The 19321-nt window shown below is 36.1% G+C and overlaps 1 protein-coding gene and 5 non-coding genes across 6 annotated transcripts in view; 4 read left to right on the top strand and 2 right to left on the bottom strand.

The window, feature by feature from the left end:
* LOC137628310 (uncharacterized PPE family protein PPE12-like) overlaps positions 1–10691 on the top strand; it is a 29857-nt gene extending 19166 nt beyond the window's left edge. Inside the window, exon 2 of the mRNA XM_068359472.1 lies at positions 9181–10691. Coding sequence (XP_068215573.1) covers positions 9181–10647 — 1467 coding nt within the window. The 3' untranslated portion in view covers positions 10648–10691. The remainder of the gene's footprint in view (positions 1–9180) is intronic.
* Positions 10692–11943: 1252 nt separating this feature from the next.
* Positions 11944–12033, top strand: TRNAI-UAU (transfer RNA isoleucine (anticodon UAU)). Its single transcript is given in 2 exon segments — positions 11944–11981; positions 11998–12033. It is a non-coding gene; the product is annotated as a tRNA-Ile (tRNA).
* Positions 12034–13562: 1529 nt separating this feature from the next.
* TRNAI-UAU (transfer RNA isoleucine (anticodon UAU)) lies at positions 13563–13652 on the top strand. The gene is given in 2 exon segments: positions 13563–13600; positions 13617–13652. It is a non-coding gene; the product is annotated as a tRNA-Ile (tRNA).
* A 1455-nt stretch (positions 13653–15107) lies between these two features.
* Positions 15108–15197, top strand: TRNAI-UAU (transfer RNA isoleucine (anticodon UAU)). Its single transcript is given in 2 exon segments — positions 15108–15145; positions 15162–15197. It is a non-coding gene; the product is annotated as a tRNA-Ile (tRNA).
* Positions 15198–16664: 1467 nt separating this feature from the next.
* On the bottom strand, positions 16665–16754 carry TRNAI-UAU (transfer RNA isoleucine (anticodon UAU)). Its single transcript is given in 2 exon segments — positions 16665–16700; positions 16717–16754. It is a non-coding gene; the product is annotated as a tRNA-Ile (tRNA).
* A 1677-nt stretch (positions 16755–18431) lies between these two features.
* On the bottom strand, positions 18432–18521 carry TRNAI-UAU (transfer RNA isoleucine (anticodon UAU)). Its single transcript is given in 2 exon segments — positions 18432–18467; positions 18484–18521. It is a non-coding gene; the product is annotated as a tRNA-Ile (tRNA).
* Positions 18522–19321: the final 800 nt, after the last annotated feature.

Raw genomic sequence — 19321 nt, forward strand, 5'->3', positions numbered from 1 at the left:
ATCGTTTTCTCCTTATCATTATTAAAGAAATACACACATTTTGATAAGTATCACCACAATCCTTTTAATATTACACATCCTTCATCCTTTCTTATATATTCTTTCATTTCCAGTATAATCACAACATGTTGTAACTTCTTGTGAAGATACAGTAGTTTGTTTGTTCGTTTTAGAACGCATTGCTTTATAGTAAGACAAGTATAGAGCGCATTTCTTTATAGCAAGACACGTATAGAACGCATTGCTTTATAGCAAGATCCGTATAGAACGCATTGGTCTATAGTAAGACACGTATAGAACGCATTGCTTTATAGCAAGACAGGTATAGAACGCATTGCTTTGTAGCAATACACGTATAGAACGCATTGCTTTATGGCAAGACACGTATAGAACGCATTGCTTTATGGCAAGACACGTATAGAACGCATTACTTTAAAGCAAGATACATATAGAACACATTGCTTTATAGCAAGACACGTTTATAACGCATTGCTTTATTGCAAGACATGTATAGAGCGCATTGCTTTGTAGCAAGACATGTATAGAACGCATTGCTTTATAGAAAGACACGTATAGAACTCATTGCTTTATAGCAAGACAGGTATAGAACGCATTACTTCATAGCAGGACACGTATAGAACGCATTGCTTTATAGGAAGACGCGTATAGAACATATCGCTTTATAGCAAGACACATATAGAAAGTATTTCTTTATACCAAGACACGTATAGAACGCATTGCTTTATAGCAAGACACGTATAGAACGCAATGCTTTATAGCAAGACACGTATAGAACGCAATGCTTTATAGCAAGACACAGGCTCTCGCACTAAGGCAGCCCGTAAAAGAGATATTACGTTTAAGTCAGGAATAATACAAGAATTAAGTGGAATAAAAAATACGAACGGGATTAATCAGTTACTCCTGTACAGATCATGTTCTGGACGTGTCAAGAGATACAAAGAAATAGGAGTTATTTTTCACTGTATTTCATGTTCTGCTAGGACTCCGTGAAATCCTATACATCTAATCTATTGCCTTGTCTCATAGTTCCCCAGTCCTGTTGTTGTTACCATCATAATTATCATCATTTATTATTACTATTATTATTATTTCTCTCTATCATAGTCTTTTCAACTGGGTGGTATTTATAGCGTAGCGTTCCGGGTTGCATCCTGCTTCCTTAGGAGTCCTTCACTTTTCTTATTATGTGCGCCGTTTCTAGGATCACGCTCTTCTGCATGAGTCCTGGGGCTACTTCAGCCTTTAGTTTTTCTTCTTCTTCTTCTTCTTATTATTATTATTATTATTATTATTATTATTATTATTATTATTATTATTATTATTATTATTAGCTAAGCTACAACCATGAAATTTAAGTGTTGTAGCTGTTGTAGGCTCTTGTAAGGACATATGGACGTATAACCTGGTTAGAGCTTGCGATAATAGTTGATTATTATTATTATATTATCAACAATATAACAAACATGGATATATATAATTTATTCTATTTCTAAATAGGAAAGTAACACAATGTTCAGATATTTGGTCTGGGAAACCAACAGGCAAATAGAAGCAAAGTTTTATATGCGCTGACAAAAAGGTTTCATATGCAAACGCGGGTTTTTTTTTTCTATAACGACAATTATGTCTCATATGTAGTGTCAAGTAGAATTCCTAGGTAATGTCAAACATTGCTCATGTCTAATGGCAAATCGATTTCATATGCAATGGCAATTAAATTTCATGTGCAAAAGCAGGTAGATTTCATATGTAATGGCAAATAAGCTTCATATGAAATGACAATTATATTTCATATGCAATGGCAAATACCTTGATTTCATATGCAAATAGCAAGCAAATTTCATATGCAAGGACAAGTAATTTTCATATGAAATGGCAATTGGATTTTATATGAAATGGCAAGTATATTTCATTGAAATGGCAAGTAGATTTCATATGAAATGGCTAGTGGATTTTATATGAAATGGCAAGTATATTTCATTGAAATGGCAAGTAGATTTCATATGAAATGGCTAGTGGATTTTATATGAAATGGCAAGTATATTTCATTGAATTGGCAAGTAGATTTCATATGAAATGGCTAGTGGATTTTATATGAAATGGCAAGTATATTTCATATTAAATGGCAATTATATTTCATATGCAATGGCAAATACCTTGATTTCATATGCAAATAGCAAGCAAATTTCATATGCAAGGACAAGTAATTTTCATATGAAATGGCAATTGGATTTTATATGAAATGGCAAGTATATTTCATTGAAATGGCAAGTAGATTTCATATGAAATGGCTAGTGGATTTTATATGAAATGGCAAGTATATTTCATTGAATTGGCAAGTAGATTTCATATGAAATGGCTAGTGGATTTTATATGAAATGGCAAGTATATTTCATTGAAATGGCAGGTAGATTTCATATGAAATGGCTAGTGGATTTTATATGAAATGGCAAGTATATTTCATATTAAATGGCAATTATATTTCATATGCAATGGCAAATACCTTGATTTCATATCCAAATGGCAAGCAAATTTCATATGCAAGGACAAGTAAATTTCATATGAAATGGCAATTGGATTTTATATGAAATGCCAGTATATTTCATTGAAATGGCAAGTAGATTTCATATGAAATGGCTAGTGGATTTTATATGAAATGGCAAGTATATTTCATTGAAATGGCAAGTAGATTTCATATGAAATGGCAATTGGATTTTATATGAAATGCCAGTATATTTCATTGAAATGGCAAGTAGATTTCATATGAAATGGCAAGTGGATTTTATATGAAATGGCAAGTATATTTCATTGAAATGGCAAGTAGATTTCATATGAAATGGCTAGTGGATTTTATATGAAATGGCAAGTATATTTCATTGAATTGGCAAGTAGATTTCATATGAAATGGCTAGTGGATTTTATATGAAATGGCAAGTATATTTCATATTAAATGGCAATTATATTTCATATGCAATGGCAAATACCTTGATTTCATATGCAAATAGCAAGCAAATTTCATATGCAAGGACAAGTAAATTTCTTATGAAATGGCAGTTGGATTTTATATGAAATGGCAAGTATATTTCATTGAAATGGCAAGTAGATTTCATATGAAATGCCAATTGGATTTTATATGAAATGGCAAGTATATTTCATTGAAATGGCAAGTATATTTCATATGAAATGGCTTGTGGATTTTATATGAAATGGCAAGTATATTTCATTGAAATGGCAAGTAGATTTCATATGAAATGGCAAGTGGATTTTATATGAAATGGCAAGTATATTTCATATCAAATGGCAATTATATTTTATATGCAATGGCAAATACCTTGATTTCATATGCAAATGGCAAGCAAATTTCATTTGCAAGGACAAGTAAATTTCATATGAAATGGCAATTGGATTTTATATGAAATGGCAAGTATATTTCATTGAAATGGCAAGTAGATTTCATATGAAATGGCAAGTGGATTTTATATGAAATGGCAAGTATATTTCATATTAAATGGCAAGTAGATTTCATATGAAATGGCATGTGGATTTTATATGAAATGGCAAGTATATTTCATATTAAATGGTAAGTAGATTTCATTGAAATGGCAAGTAAATTTCATATGAAATGGCAAGTGGATTTTATATGAAATGGCAAGTATATTTCATATTAAATGGCAATTATATTTCATATGCAATGGCAAATACCTTGATTTCAACTGCAAATGGCAAGCAAATTTCATATGCAACGGCAAGTAGATGTCATAGGAAATGGCAAGTATATTTCATTGAAATGGCAAGGATATTTCATTGAAATGGCAGGTAGATTTCATATGAAATGGCAAGGGGATTTTATATGAAATGGCAAGTATATTTCATTGAAATGGCAAGTAGATTTCATATGAAATGGCTAGTGGATTTTGTATGAAATGGCAAGTATATTTCATATTAAATGGAAATTATATTTCATATGAAATGGCAAGTGGATTTTATATGAAATAGCAAGTATATTTCATATTAAATGGCAATTATATTTCATATGCAATGGCAAATACCTTGATTTCAAGTGCAAATGGCAAGCAAATTTCATATGCAAGGACAAGTAAATTTCATATGAAATGGCAAGTGGATTTTATATGAAATGGCAAGTATATTTCATTGAAATGGCAAGTAGATTTCATATGAAATGGCAAGTGGATTTCATATGAAATAGCAAGTAAATTTCACATACAAATTAAAGCAGCTTTTGAAAGCAAATTCAAATAGACATCTCATGATTGCCAATCAGATTTCAAAAAAAAAAAAAAAAAAATCAGTTGAAAATCCTAATGAATTTTCTTAGACGCAGCAAAAAGATTCCATATGCATTATCAAACCAATTTCTCAAAGTAACGAGAAGTATATTCCACACACACGACGCTGAGGGTAAGTCGTACGCCGTGGTCCACTTAGCATCACGCAAATGACTTCCTGCACCACTTGCTTAGCCAAAGCATATGCGTTTTCAGAAGCTACGCTTGGGCCGTCGTAATTACTCCCAGCGAAGCGCATTATTTCCAGTTTGCTTTTCCAGTTGAATTGTTGGAGGTTTAACGCGACCCTGAGTTAAGGGGATAAGGACCTTGAGGGCTTCGGCTGGATTCTACGGTTACTGATATATAGCAGGGTTAAGGGTAATCACACATATTCTTGAAGATACTACCGAGATGGTAAGTTTCCTTTTTTCGGGTTTGGCCCTCTTCGAGAGGAGGATATTGTGGGTGATCGGTGAAGTGCAGGATGATAAGTATTGGGTAGAATGTGGCAATTTGGGGTTTTCATTTTAGTATTGTTTCTTATTAGGGCCGAAAGAGACTTACAACTGGTGTTTTTGGATACTGGTGAAGTGCTGGATGATAAGTGCTGGGTTAAATTTAGCAATTTGGGGTTTTAATTTTAGTATTGTTTCTTATTTTGGCGGAGAGAGACTTAAAATGGGTGCTTTTATTTATAGATACTGGTGAAGTGTTGGGTGATAAGTGTTGGGTAGAATTTCGCAATTTGGGGTTCTAATTTTAGTATTGTTTCTTATTAGGGCTGAGAGAGACTTAAAATGGGTGTTTTTATTTCTAGATACTGGTGAAGTGCTGAATGATAAGTGCTAGCTTGAATTTCACGATTTGGGGTTTTCATTTTAGTATTGTTTCTTCTTAGGGGCGAAAAAGACTTACAATGGGTGTTTTTATTCATATATACCGGTCGAGTGCTGAATGATAAGTGCTGGGTAGAATTTCGCAATTTGGGGTTTTAATTTTCGTATTGTTTCATATTTTGGCTGAGAGAAACTTATGATGGGTGTTTTATTTATAGATACTGGTGAAGTTTTGGATAATAAGTGCTGGGTTGAATTTCGCAATTTAGGGTTCTCATTTTAGTATTGTTTCGTATTAGGGCCGAAAAAGACTTATAATGGGTGTTTTTATTTATAGATATTGGTGAAGTGCTGAATGATAAGTGCCAGGTTAAATTTAGCAATTTGGGGTTCTAATTTTAGAATTGTTTCTTATTTTGGCGGAGAGAAACTTATAATGGGTGTTTTTATTTATAGATGCTGGTCAAGTTGTGGATGATAAGTGTTGGGTTGAATTTCGCAATTTGAGGTTTTAATTTTAGTATTGTTTCTTATTAGGACAGAGTGAGACACAATGGGTACTTTTATTTATAGATACTGGTGAAGTGCTGAATGATAAGTACTGCGTTGAATTTAGCAATTTGTGGTTTTCATTTTAGTATTGTTTCTTATTAGGGCCGAGAGTGCTGGGTAGAATTTTGCAATTTGGAGTTTTAATTCTAGTATTGCTTCTTTTTAGGGCCGAAAGAGACTTACAATGGGTGGTTTTATTTATAGATATTGGTGAAGTGCTAAATGATAAGTGCTGGGTTGAAATTAGCAATTTGGGGTTTTCATTTTAGTATTGTTTCTTATTTTGGCTGAGAGAAACTTACAATGGGTGGTTTTATTTATAGATACTGATGAAGTGCTGGATGATAAGTGTTGGGTTCAATTTCGCAATTTGGGGTTCTCATTTTAGTATTGTTTCTTAATTTGGGTGAGAGAGACTTACAATTGGTGGTTTTATTTATAGATACTGGTGAAGTCCTGAATGATAAGTGCTGGGTTGAATTAGCAATTTGGGGTTTTCATTTTAGTATTATTTCTAATTATGGCCAAGAGAGACTTACAACTGGTGTTTTTATTTATAGATACTGGTACTGATAAGTAGTGAGCAAGACCTTATCTTATCTTATCTTAAATATGTGTATCATTTAGGATGTGACGGGTGAAAATCTTCGTTTGCTTCTGAACATTAGTATTGTTTCTGATAAGAGCTATAGCAAATTCGAGCATTAGTTCGTTTCATATCCAAACCGATTTTGACAGGTGTTGGGTAAGATTTAACATCGGCTAAAAGATGAATGTATCAGTGACTATTTTCTTGGTTATTATCTGGAGCCACCCAATATATTGGAGAAACCTCATGATATTGAAGGGGAATAAATAAAGAACATTACTATAAATGAGAAGTTTACTTATTGACCCGTTAATATGTTAGATTCACCAGCTAAAAGATGAATGTGCCAGTGGTTATTTTCTTATTCAATATCTGTGGCCACCCAGTAAATAGGAAAACCATGAATGTGCCAGTCACTAATATAATGTTTGTTATGTGTAGCCACCCAGTATATAGGAAAATAACATGAATAGGCCAGGAACTATTTTCTTATTCATTATCTGTAGCCACCCAGTATATAGGAAAACATATGAATGTGCCAGTAATCATTTTTCTTATGTTAACTGGAACCACCCAGTATATAGGAAAAAACATGAATGTGCCAGTAACTATTTTCTTATTTATTATCTATAGCCACCCAGTATATAGGAAAAACCTGAATGTGCCAGTAACTATTTTCTTGTTTTTTACCTCGTCCACCCAGTATATAGGAGAAGCCTTGAATGTGTCAATAACTATTTTCTTATCTATTATCTTTAACCACCCAGTATATAGTAAAAACTTTGAATGTTTCAGTAACTATTTTTTATCATTTGTAGCCATCCTATATATAGGAAAAGACCTGAATGTGGCAGTAACTATTTTCTTATTTATTATCTGTAGCCACCCAGTATATAGGAATAACGTGAATGTGGCAGTAACTATTTTCTTATTTATTATCTGTAGCCACCCAGTATATAGGAATAACCTAAATGTGCCAATAACTATTTTCTTATTCATTATATGTAGCCACCCAGTATATAGGAAAACTCCTGAATGTGCCAATAACTATTTTCTTATTCATTATCTGGTGCCACCCAGTATATAGGAAAAAACATGAATGTGCCAATAACAATTTTCATATTCATTATCTGGTGCCACCCAGTATATAGGAAAAAACATGAATGTGCCAATAACAATTTTCATATTCATTATCTGGTGCCACCCAGTATATAGGAAAAAACATGAATGTGCCAATAACAATTTTCATATTCATTATCTGGTGCCACCCAGTATATAGGAAAAAACATGAATGCGCCATTAACTATTTTCTTATTCATTATCTGGTGCCACCCAGTATATAGGAAAAAACATGAATGTGCCAATAACAATTTTCATATTCATTATCTGGTGCCACCCAGTATATAGGAAAAAACATGAATGCGCCATTAACTATTTTCTTATTCATTATCTGGTGCCACCCAGTATATAGGAAAAAACATGAATGTGCCAATAACAATTTTCATATTCATTATCTGGTGCCACCCAGTATATAGGAAAAAACATGAATGCGCCATTAACTATTTTCTTATTCATTATCTGGTGCCACCCAGTATATAGGAAAAAACATGAATGTGCCAATAACAATTTTCATATTCATTATCTGGTGCCACCCAGTATATAGGAAAAAACATGAATGTGCCAATAACAATTTTCATATTCATTATCTGGTGCCACCCAGTATATAGGAAAAAACATGAATGTGCCAATAACAATTTTCATATTCATTATCTGGTGCCACCCAGTATATAGGAAAAAACATGAATGCGCCATTAACTATTTTCTTATTCATTATCTGGTGCCACCCAGTATATAGGAAAAAACATGATTGTGTCAATAACAATTTTCTTCTTCATTATCTGTAGCCACCCAGTCTATAGGAAAAAACATGAATGTGCCATTAACTATTTTCTTATGTATTATATGTAACCACCCAGTGTATGGGAAAACTCCTGAATGTGCCAATAACTATTTTATTATTCATTATCTGTAGCCACCCAGTATATAGGAAAAAACTGAATGTGTCAATAACTATTTTTTTATCCTTTGTAGCCATCCTATATATAGAAAAAGCCCTGAATGTGCAAATAACTATTTTCTTATTCATTATCTGTAGCCACCCAGTATATAGGAAAATCCCTGAATGTTACAGTAACTATATATATATATTTTGTTATCTATAGCTACCCAGTATATAGGAATAACCTGAATGTGGCAGTAACTATTTTTTTATTTATTATCTGTAGCAACCCAGTATATAGGAAAAGCTTTGAATGTGTCAGTAACTATTTTCTTTATCATTTGTAGCCCCACTGTATATAGGAAAACCCCTGAATGTTCCAGTAACTATTTTCTTATTCATTATCCGTAGCCACCCAGTATATAGGAATAACCTGAATGCGTCAGCAACTATTTTCTTGTTCATTATCTGTAGCCACCCAGTATATAGGAATAACCTGAATGCGTCAGTAACTATTTTCTTATTCATTATCTGTAGCCACGTAGTATATGGGAAAAACCTGAATGCGTCAGTAACTATTTTCTTGTTTATTATCTGGAACCACCAATATATAGGAAAATAAACCCTGCTATTGAGGGGAAGTAAATAGAACATAAAGATCCATGATCATTATAATGCCAAGTGATTGTAAAACATGACAATTCTCGATCGTTTTAACGCCAGGAGGATCTAAGGTTGGATTGATTCTGTAATGCTTGTTGACGTCACAATAGCTTTGGTGATTAGACAGTGTATAGATAAGAGAAAAATATCCAGTTTTCTATTTTGCATAAATAAAAATTTAGTTTACTTTCTAACACACTTTATATATTTATCTCATCATCTAAACAGGAGGTTAAATTCCTAATCTTGTGTACCTTGTTGGGTTACACCTCCGCAAGATGCCTCGGGAATAATTGTGAGGACGGGGACAGGACGTCAGCAGGATCCAGTAAGAATTCCGTGTCTGACATAAGCACTATCAGCCCGGGCATCTTAATCAGGACGGAGAGCAGCTCCAAAGGACGCCAGATAGAAGACCGCAATGCCAAGGTCGTCGTAGGATCCTCCGGTACCCGTTACGGTGAGCAGAGTTCCTCTCAGTTTGGCGTAGGAGCTCCTATCGGCACAGGGTCATCCTATGACGTGAGACCCTCTGGTGGCAATTTTGGGAACTCGAGGCCTGGTGGGTCATCCTATGACGTAAGACCCTCTGGTGGCAATTTTGGGAACTCGAGGCCTGGTGGATTTGACGTCCGAGTTGGTGGTGGGTCTGATGGAAACAGAGACTATCCCGGGAATAGAGGAGTTAACACGTTTACAGATGGATTTATAAATTCAATTAATACTGATCCTTTTAATAACAGGCAACCTGGCAGTGGACTTTTCCCCGGTGGTAATCCTGGAAACCAATTTCCTGGAAATAATGGATATCCTGATAACAACAGAGGAAGATTTCCCTCAACCACATTTCCAGATGATGGTTATCCCGATAACAACAGAGGAAGATTTCCTTCAACCACTTTTCCAGATGATGGTTATCCCGATAACAACAGAGGAAGATTTCCTTCTATCACTTTTTCAGGTGATGGTTATCCCGAAAACAACAGAGGAAGATATCCTTCAAATAGTTATCCCGATAACAACCAAGGAAGGTATCCTTCGAATAATTTTGGGGTCTCAGACACTGGCTTCAATAACCTATACCCAGTTAATAACAACAACGGCGGTTATTATTACGGCAACGGTGGTTATGATGGATACGATCCCAGCTTCTTCCCCGGTTCTGGGAATGCCTTCACGTTTCTTCCCGGTAGCGGCTTCGTGAGAGTTACGGATAATCCCGGAGCCACCGGGAATGTCTTCTTCCCCCAGTCGAACAATCAAGGCTTCGTCCCTGGTGGGGGGATCTACACGATGCCACTCGGAAACACGGGCAGATTCCCCATCGATTCGAACTTCAATAATAGGGGAATCCAATTCCCCATCGGTTCGAACTTCAACAACAGGGGATTCCGAGCTCCGAATCCTCTTTTCTTCGGTGGAGTCCCCTCCGGGAATCCAAATGACTACCCAACTGGAGGTAATGGACGATTTTTTCCTGGGAACAACTTTGGCTCCCGATATCCATCGGGTGGAATTGGCTTCGTCAATGACAACAACATCCCCGTTTCTAACACCGGCTTTCTGACACCATCCGTTGGCTTCGTCAATAACAACATCCCTGTTTCCAACAATGGCTTTCTGACCCCTTCCGTTGGCACGGGGTATTTACCTCCTCCCGTCAGTACAGGGTACTTGCCCCCACCTGGAAAATAGTATACTCGAGATAGTGATCAATCAGGGCGTACAAAGACTCCATTTTGTATCCAATACAAATTCTATGCCATATAAGTTGCAGTTGTATATTGCGTTTATAAAAATAAATAAAAAAAATAGATGATGTTTTATTTGAACCTACAGTGAATTCTTCCTCTAAATTGTATCACATATAGCTTTTAGTGATAGAATAATTAAAGGAGATTAGTTTTTAAGATAAGAAGGCATTGGAATTTTGTATACATATGAAAAATAAAGAAAATCAAGAAGAGAGTTGCGCAATGTAGTAATCTTTTAAAAGAGAGAGAGAGAGAGAGAGAGAGAGAGAGAGAGAGAGAGAGAGAGAGAGAGAGAGATGTATAACTAGGAGCTATATTAGGCCAAGCTCTGATAGCAAATTGATTCTTATTACGTTTTATTATGTGATGATTGTTATATTTGAAAAGAACTTCAATAACAAATAAAACTATAGCATTGTATTCTTTACCTCTGCATTTATCTAGGTAGTAGGTTGGCCTGGGCACCAACCGCCCGTTGAGATACTACCGCTAGAGAGTTATGGGGTCCTTTGACTGGCCAGACAGTACTGCATAGGACCTTTCTCTCTGGTTACGGTTCTTTCCCTTTGCCTACACAGACACCGAATAGTCTGACCTATTCTTTACAGATTCTCCTCTGTCCTCATACACCTGACTACACTGTGATTGCCAAACAATTCTTCTTCACCCAAGGGGTTAACTACTGCACTGTAATTGTTCAGTGGCCACTTTCCTCTTGGTAAGGGTAGAATAGACTCTTCAGCTATGGTAAGCAGCTCTTCTAGGAGAAGGACACTCCAAAATCAAACCATTGTTCTCTAGTCTTGGGTAGTGCCATAACCTCTGTACCATGGCCTTCCACTGTCTTGGGTTAGAGTTCTCTTGCTTGAGGGTACATTCGGGCACACTTCTATCTAGTTTCTCTTCCTCTTGTTTTGTTAAAGTTTTTATAGTTTTTATGGGAAATATTTATTTTAATGTTGGTACTATATTTAAATATTTTATTTTTCCTTATTTCCTTTCCTCACTGGGCTATTTTCCCTGTTGGAGCCCCTGGGCTTATATCATCCTCCTTTTCCATCTAGGGTTGTAGCTTAGCATTTAATAATAATAATAATAATAATAATAATAATGATATGAGATATATGAAATCTAGGCTGGTTTTTGTTTATGAATTTTTATACTGTATAAGGAAGTAAACCTTTGGTTCCAAGTTAACATGTGTCTCTTTATGTTACTTATTGTTTATTCACATATAGTCCCAGTGGCGCAATCGGTTAGCGCGCGGTACTTATACGACAGTGTCTGAGCCATGCCGAGGTTGTGAGTTCGAGCCTCACCTGGGACGGAACCTTTAGAACCCGTCGCAATGAGTGCTGGGGCTCGATCCTGCCCTAAGGATAGAACTGTGGGAGAATAAGCCTCTTCTTAGGACAGTTAGAATAGTCCTCTTGGTTAGTTCGATCCTCACTTACACCCCCAAAGGGCAAGTATCCCACAAAGCATTTAGAAGCCTATAATTTATACAATGAAGGATCTAGTTAGAATAAAACCCTTTAAGAGAGGGGAATATTAATAACAATATTTTATCAATTATGGAAATAGTCCATTTTCATTACGATTAGAGATTGATATGAGCGAAGTGTTGGCCCCTAAACCCTAGTAAAAAGTGTATCATTCATAAAATAGAATTAATGGACTCGACCCCTTTAGTGATAACAAACTGGCCCCTTTTGAAAAAAGGTTGAATGATTCAAAATTACAAAGCACAGACGAGGTTTCTGTGTTCTGGTGGTAGATGGAATGAAGCACTGATCAGGCCGTTGACCCTTGATTTTGTGACTGCATTGGAGACATTGTGAAGAGGTATGGTCAGATGACAAAGATTCCATATATGTTCTGAAAGGATCAAACTTACATCTCCAGGCTCCGATCCTCAAGGTTCAGAAAGGATTGATCATCTCATGTCTTAGACCTTGAAGGTTTGAAAAGGAATGAACTTGTATTTCCGGTTTCAAACCTAAATAGTTTTGAAAAGATCAAACTTTGATTCCCTATCTCTGATCTGGAAGGTTCTGAAAGGAACGAACTTTGATTCCCTATCTCTGATCTGGAAGGTTTTGAAAGGATCGAACTTTGATTCCCTATCTCTGATCTGGAAGGTTCTGAAAAGATCAAAATTTTATACCCTATCTCTAATCTGGAAGGTTCGGAAGGCAATGAACTGGCCTTTCTTGCTTTGGATACTAAAGGTTTTGAAAAGATCGAACCAGCATTCCGTGGGACATAGAATTTTCTGCAAGGTTCGAACTTGAATCCTATGTGTTTTGTCCCAAAGATTCTGGAAGGATTTCACTTGCATTTCCTATATGTCTATTGTCTTCAATCTCAACGGTTCTAAAAGGATCTAACTTACATTTCCTATTTAAGATCTTAAAAGGTTCTTGAAGACTGGAAAACTGCTGTCCTATCTCCGTTTTGAAGTATCCAAATTGAATCTCCTGTCTTGGATCTTGATGATTTTGAAATAAACAAACCTTCATTCATCTCAGATCTTAAAGGTTCTCTCCCAAAGAGAGAGAGAGAGGGGGGGGGGCGGGAGCTGTATAACTTGGAGCTATATTAAGCCTTGCGTTGATAGCAAATTAATTCTTATTCCTTTTTTATTGTGTATTGATTATTATATTTGAATAGAATTTTAATGATTGATAAAACTATAACATTGTATTCTTTACCTCTGCATTTGTCTACGAACATGACATATATGAAAACTACGCTGGTTTCTGTTTATGAATTTTTATGCTGTATAAGGAAGTAAACCTTTGGTTCCAAGGTAACATGTGCCTCTTTATGTTACTTATTGTTTCATCAAATATGGTCCCAGTGGCGCAATCGGTTAGCGCGCGGTACTTATACGACAGTGTCTGAGCCATGCCGAGGTTGTGAGTTCGAGCCTCACCTGGGACAGAACCTTTAGAACCCGTCGCAATGAGTGCGGGGGCTCGATCCTGCCCTTGGGATAGAACTGTGGGAGAATAAGCCTCCTATAGGACTGATCTGTGGGAGAATGGTTTCTTCTGGTTAGTTCGATCCTCACCTAGACCCTCAAAGGACAAGTATCCCACAAAAAGCATTTAGAAGCCTACAGTTTAAACTGTATAATGAAAAATCTAGGTAGAATAAAACCCTTTAAGAGAGGGGAATATTAATAAAAATATTTTATCAAATATGAAAATAGAACATTTTCATTACGATTAGAGATTGATATGAGCGAAGTGTTGGCCCCCAAACCCAAGCAAAAAATGTATCATTCATGAAATATAATTAATGGACTCGTCCCCTTCAGTGATAACAAACTCGTCTCTTATGAAAAAAAGGTTGAATTATTCAAAATTACAAAACACAGATGAGGTTTCTGTGTTCTGGTGGTAGATGAAATAAAGCACTGATCACATCGTTGACCCTTGATTTTGTGACTGCATTGGAGACATTGTGAGGGGGTATGGTCAAATGACAAAGATCCTATAAAGGTTTTGGAAGGATTAAAATTGCATCTCCGGTCTCCTATCCTCAAGGTTTAGAAAGGATTGATCATCTCATGTCTTGGACCTTGAAGGTTTGAAAAGGAATGAACTTGTATTTCCGGTTTCAAACCTAAATAGTTTTGAAACGATCAAACTTTGATTCCCTATCTCTGATCTGGAAGGTTCTGAAAGGAACGAACTTTGATTCCCTATCTCTGATCTGGAAGGTTCTGAAGATAACGAACTGGCTTTTCTTGCTTTGGATACTAAAGGTTTTGAAAAGATCGAACCAGCATTCCATGGGAGATGAAATTTCCTGTAAGGTTCGAACATGAATCCTATGTATTTTATCATAAAGATTCTGGAAGGATTTCACTTGCATTTCCTATATGTCTATTGTCTTCCATTTCAAAGGTTTTAATAGGATCTAACTTACATTTCCTATTTAAGATCTTTAAAGGTTCTTGGAGAATCGAACACTCCTGTCCTATCTCGGATTTTGAAGTATCCAACTTGAATCTCCTGTCTTGGATCTTGATGATTTTGAAATAAACAAACCTTCATTCATCTCATATCTTGAAGGTTCTCTCCCAGAGAGAGAGAGAGAGAGGGGGGGAGGGCGGGAGCTGTATAACTTGGAGCTATATTAGGCCAAGCTCTGATAGCAAATTGATTCTTATTACGTTTTATTATGTAATGACTATTATATTTGAATAGAATTTCAATGATAGATAAAACTACAGCATTGTATCCTTTACCTCTGTATTTATCTACGAATATGAGATAAATGAAATCTAGGCTAGTTTTTGTTTATGAATTTTTATACTATAAGGAAGTAAATCTTTGGTTCCAAAGCAACATGTGGCACTTTATGTTACTTATTGTTTCATCTCATATGGTCCCAGTGGCGCAATCGGTTAGCGCGCGGTACTTATACGACAGTGTCTGAGCCATGCCGAGGTTGTGAGTTCGAGCCTCACCTGGGACAGAACCTTTAGAACCCGTCGCAATGAGTGCGGGGGCTCGATCCTGCCCTTGGGATAGAACTGCGGGAGGATTAGCCTCCTCTTAGGACAGAAATGTGGGAGGTTAGTTCGATCCTCAACTTGACCCTCAAAGAACACGCGTCTCACAAACAAAGCATTTAGAATCCTACGCTATATATAATGAAGGATCTAGTTAGCATAAAACCCTTTGAGAGGGGATTATTATTAAAAATATTTTATCAAATATGAAAATAGAACATTTTCATTACGATTAGAGATTGATAAGAGCGAAGTGTTGGCCCCCAAACCTTAGTAAAAAATGTATCATTCATAAAATAGAATTAATGGACTCGTCCCCCTTTAGTGGTAACAAACTGGTCTCTTTTGGAAAAAAAAAAAAAAGTTGAAATATTCAAAATTACAAAACACAGATGATTTTGTTTTCTGGTGGTAAATGAAATAAAGCATTGATCAAATCGTTGACCCTTGATTTTGTGACTACATTGGAGACATTGTGAGGAGGTATGGTCAAATGACAAAGATGCCATAAATGTTCTGAAAGGATCAAACTTACATCTCCAGTCTCCGATCCTCAAGGTTCTGAAAGGATCGATCTTGCATCTCCTGTCTTGGACCTTGAAGGTTCGAAAAGGAATGAACTCGTATTTCCGGTTTCAAACCTAAATAGTTTAGAAACGATCAAACTTTGATTCCCTATCTCTGATCTGGAAGGTTCGGAAGGCAATGAACTGGCCTTTCTTGCTTTGAATCCTGAAGGTTTTGAAAAGATCGAACCAACATTATTTGTGATCATAAATTTTTCTGTAAGGTTCGAACTTGAATCCTATGTATTTTTTCATAAAGATTGTGAAAGGATTACACTTGCATTTCCTATAAGTCTTCGATTTCAAAGGTTCTAAAAGGATCTAACTTACATTTCCTATTTAAGATCTTAAAAGGTTCTTGAAGAATCGAACACTCCTGTCCTATCTCGGATTTTGAAGTATCAAACTTGAATCTCCTGTCTTGGATCTTGATGATTTTGAAAAGAATGAACTTTCATTCATCTCAGATCTTAAATGTTCTCTCCCAGATGATGGCTAAATGCCCATTCTTTGTCTTGGATCTTAAAAGGTTTTGTCCCATGTTAGGTTCTAAATTCTAATTCTTTGTCTCGGATTCTAAAAGTTCTATCCTAGGTAATGATTTAGATTCCTGTTCTATGCTTTGGGTTTTAAAAACTGTGTCCAAAGTTAGGTTCTAAATTCTAAATCACGGATTTTTAAGGTTCAATACCAAGTGGTGATTAAAATTTCCACGATTTGCCTCAGGTTCTAAGGTTCTCTCCTAAGTAATGAATGAACTCACCAAGGAATCTTGTCTTCCCACGGTCAGTGCCTTGAGTTCTGAATTAGTGAGGATCGAACTTAGCAAGAGGAGGCTCATTCTCCCACAGGTTCTAAAGGTTCTGTCCCAGGTGAGGCTCGAACTCACAACCTCGGCATGGCTCAGACACTGTCGTATAAGTACCGCGCGCTAACCGATTGCGCCACTGGGACATGTCTCAGAGAGATGTAAAAAATCGTCTGGATGGAAATGCTACCTTATATGGTGTCCTTTGGTGGGTTATTAGCTGACATCATCATCATCATCATCATCATTATCATTATTATTATTATTATTATTATTACTTGCTAAGCTACAACCCTAGTTGGAAAAGCTGGGTGCTATAAGCCCAGGGGACCCAACAGGGAAAATAGCCCAGTGAGGAAAGAAAACAAGGAAAAGTAAAATATTTTGAGAACAGTAACAAAATTAGAATATAAACTATAAAAACTTTAACAACACAAGAAGAAGAGAAATTAGATAGAAAAGTGTGCCCGAGTGTACCCTCAAGCAAGAGAACTCTAGAAGACCATGGTACGGAGGCTATGGCACTACCCAAGACTAGAGAACAAAGGTTTGATTTATGAGTGTCCTTCTCCTAGAAGAGCTGCTCACCATAGCTAAAGAGTCTCTTCTACCCTTACCAAGAGGAAAGTAGCCACTGAACAATTACAGTGCAGTAGTTAACCCTTTGGGTGAAGAAGAATTGTTTGATAATCGCAGTGTTGTCAGTTGTATGAGGACAGAGGAAAATCTGTAAAGAATAGGCCAGACTATTCGGTGTATGTATAGTCAAAGGGAAAGAACCATAACCAGAGAGAAGGATTCAATGTAGTACTGTCTGGCCAGTCATAGGACCCTATCTCTAATGGTAGTATCTCAACGGGCGGCTGGTGCCCTGGCCAACCTACTACCCAATTCAAGAACTCCTAGATCCTATTCCCGGCTGGAGATTTAAACTATATACAGTTAAGGTTTGGTCCCCATGTTGATATTGGTGTATGACTTGGAACTTTTTATCAATGGTTTACCTATTGTATTCTTTAGTTTTTCTTAGCAAATTTTTCATTTTTCTTGATTATAAATATAATGAAGTGACGAAAATTATTACGAAATATACGAATCTAGATGTGGATAAACTTCATGTATATTATATAGTGTTTTGTCCACATGCCTGAATGTTAATTCTGAACGGTATGCTTATCTATCTTGTTTAATTGTGAAAATCAAAACTCACATTCACTGTTGCATAATTCAAATCGTTCTATGTCGAGACATGAAACCCCACATCTGTCTCGGGACCTAATTGTTCTGAAGCCAGATTAGGCTCGAATTCCTAGTCTTAAGTCTAAGACATTGAAGGTTCCGTTCAAAAAGTACCTCGACTTTCCAATCTCTGATTTAGGAATTCGCTTCTTTCCCACGGGAAGATCAAACACATTTACTTCTTCAAATTTTGAAGATTTTAGTTCCTTTCAAGGTCAGAATTCCAGAACTCTTTGCCACAGGAGTTTTAAAGGTTTTGTCACAGCTAAGGTTCGAATTTCAGAACTCCTTGCAAAAGGAGTTTTAAAAGCTTTGTGACAGGTAAGGTTTAAGTTCCAAATCTCTTTGTCACAAGAGTTTTAATAGCTTTGTCACAGCTAAGTTTTGAATTCTGAATTTCTTTAGTTTCAAAGACTCCAAAACAATTGTACGTCCTTTTTCTGTCTTAGATTTTAAAGGTTTTAACTTCCATATAGTGCCTTACATCTTTAAGGTTCTGAAAGGACCGAAACTACACCTGTCCCAGCTCTTAAAGATTCCACGAGGATCGAACTTGCATTCCCCATCTCGGATCTTAAAGGTTCTGTCCCAGGTGAGGCTCGAACTCACAACCTCGGCATGGCTCAGACACTGTCGTATAAGTACCGCGCGCTAACCGATTGCGCCACTGGGACATGTCTCAGACAGGTGTAAAAACTTGTCTGGATGGAAATGCTACATTATATGTTGTCCTTTTAAGATGGGGTATTAGCTGACATCATCATCATCATTATTATTATTATTATTATTATTATTATTTGCTAAGCTACAACCCTAGTTGGAAAAGCAAGGTGCTACAAGCCCAGGGACTCCAACAGGGAAAATAGCCCAGTGAGGAAAGGAAACAAGGTAAAATAAGATATTTTTGGAACAGTACCAACATTAAAATAAATATTTCCTTTATAAACTATAGGAACTTTGACAACACAAAAGGAAGATAAATAAGATAGAATAGTGTGCCCAAGTGTACTCTCAAGCAAGAGAACTCTAAGCCAAGAAAGTGGAAGACCATGGTACAGAGGCTATGGCACTACCCTAGACTAGAGAACACATGTTTCCATGAAATTCCATTACTTGTTTTGATATCTTTTCTTATCTCCTATTCATGTTTTTTGTTCGATTTTCACAAGGGTCCTCTATTGTTTTAAATGGATACTTCCATGAAACTCAACAATTGGAATTTTATCCTTTATTTACAATGATGTTGAAAATAATAATAATGATAAATGATTAGTTTATCATCATCATTATAACTATTACCTCCGCCAACGAAGTTGGGAGGAGGTTATGTTTTTGCTTCTATTTGTCTGTTTGTTTGTTTGTGAACAACTTCTTGCTCAAACTCTTACTCATAGAGTAAAAGTTATTTTCAGACGTGGAAGTGATTCAATTTTGAAAGTCCTAGGTCAAAGGTCAAGGTCAAGGTCGAGCAAAA

Source organism: Palaemon carinicauda, chromosome 36, assembly GCF_036898095.1.
Source record: "Palaemon carinicauda isolate YSFRI2023 chromosome 36, ASM3689809v2, whole genome shotgun sequence".
In the NCBI taxonomy this organism is placed as follows: domain Eukaryota; kingdom Metazoa; phylum Arthropoda; class Malacostraca; order Decapoda; family Palaemonidae; genus Palaemon; species Palaemon carinicauda.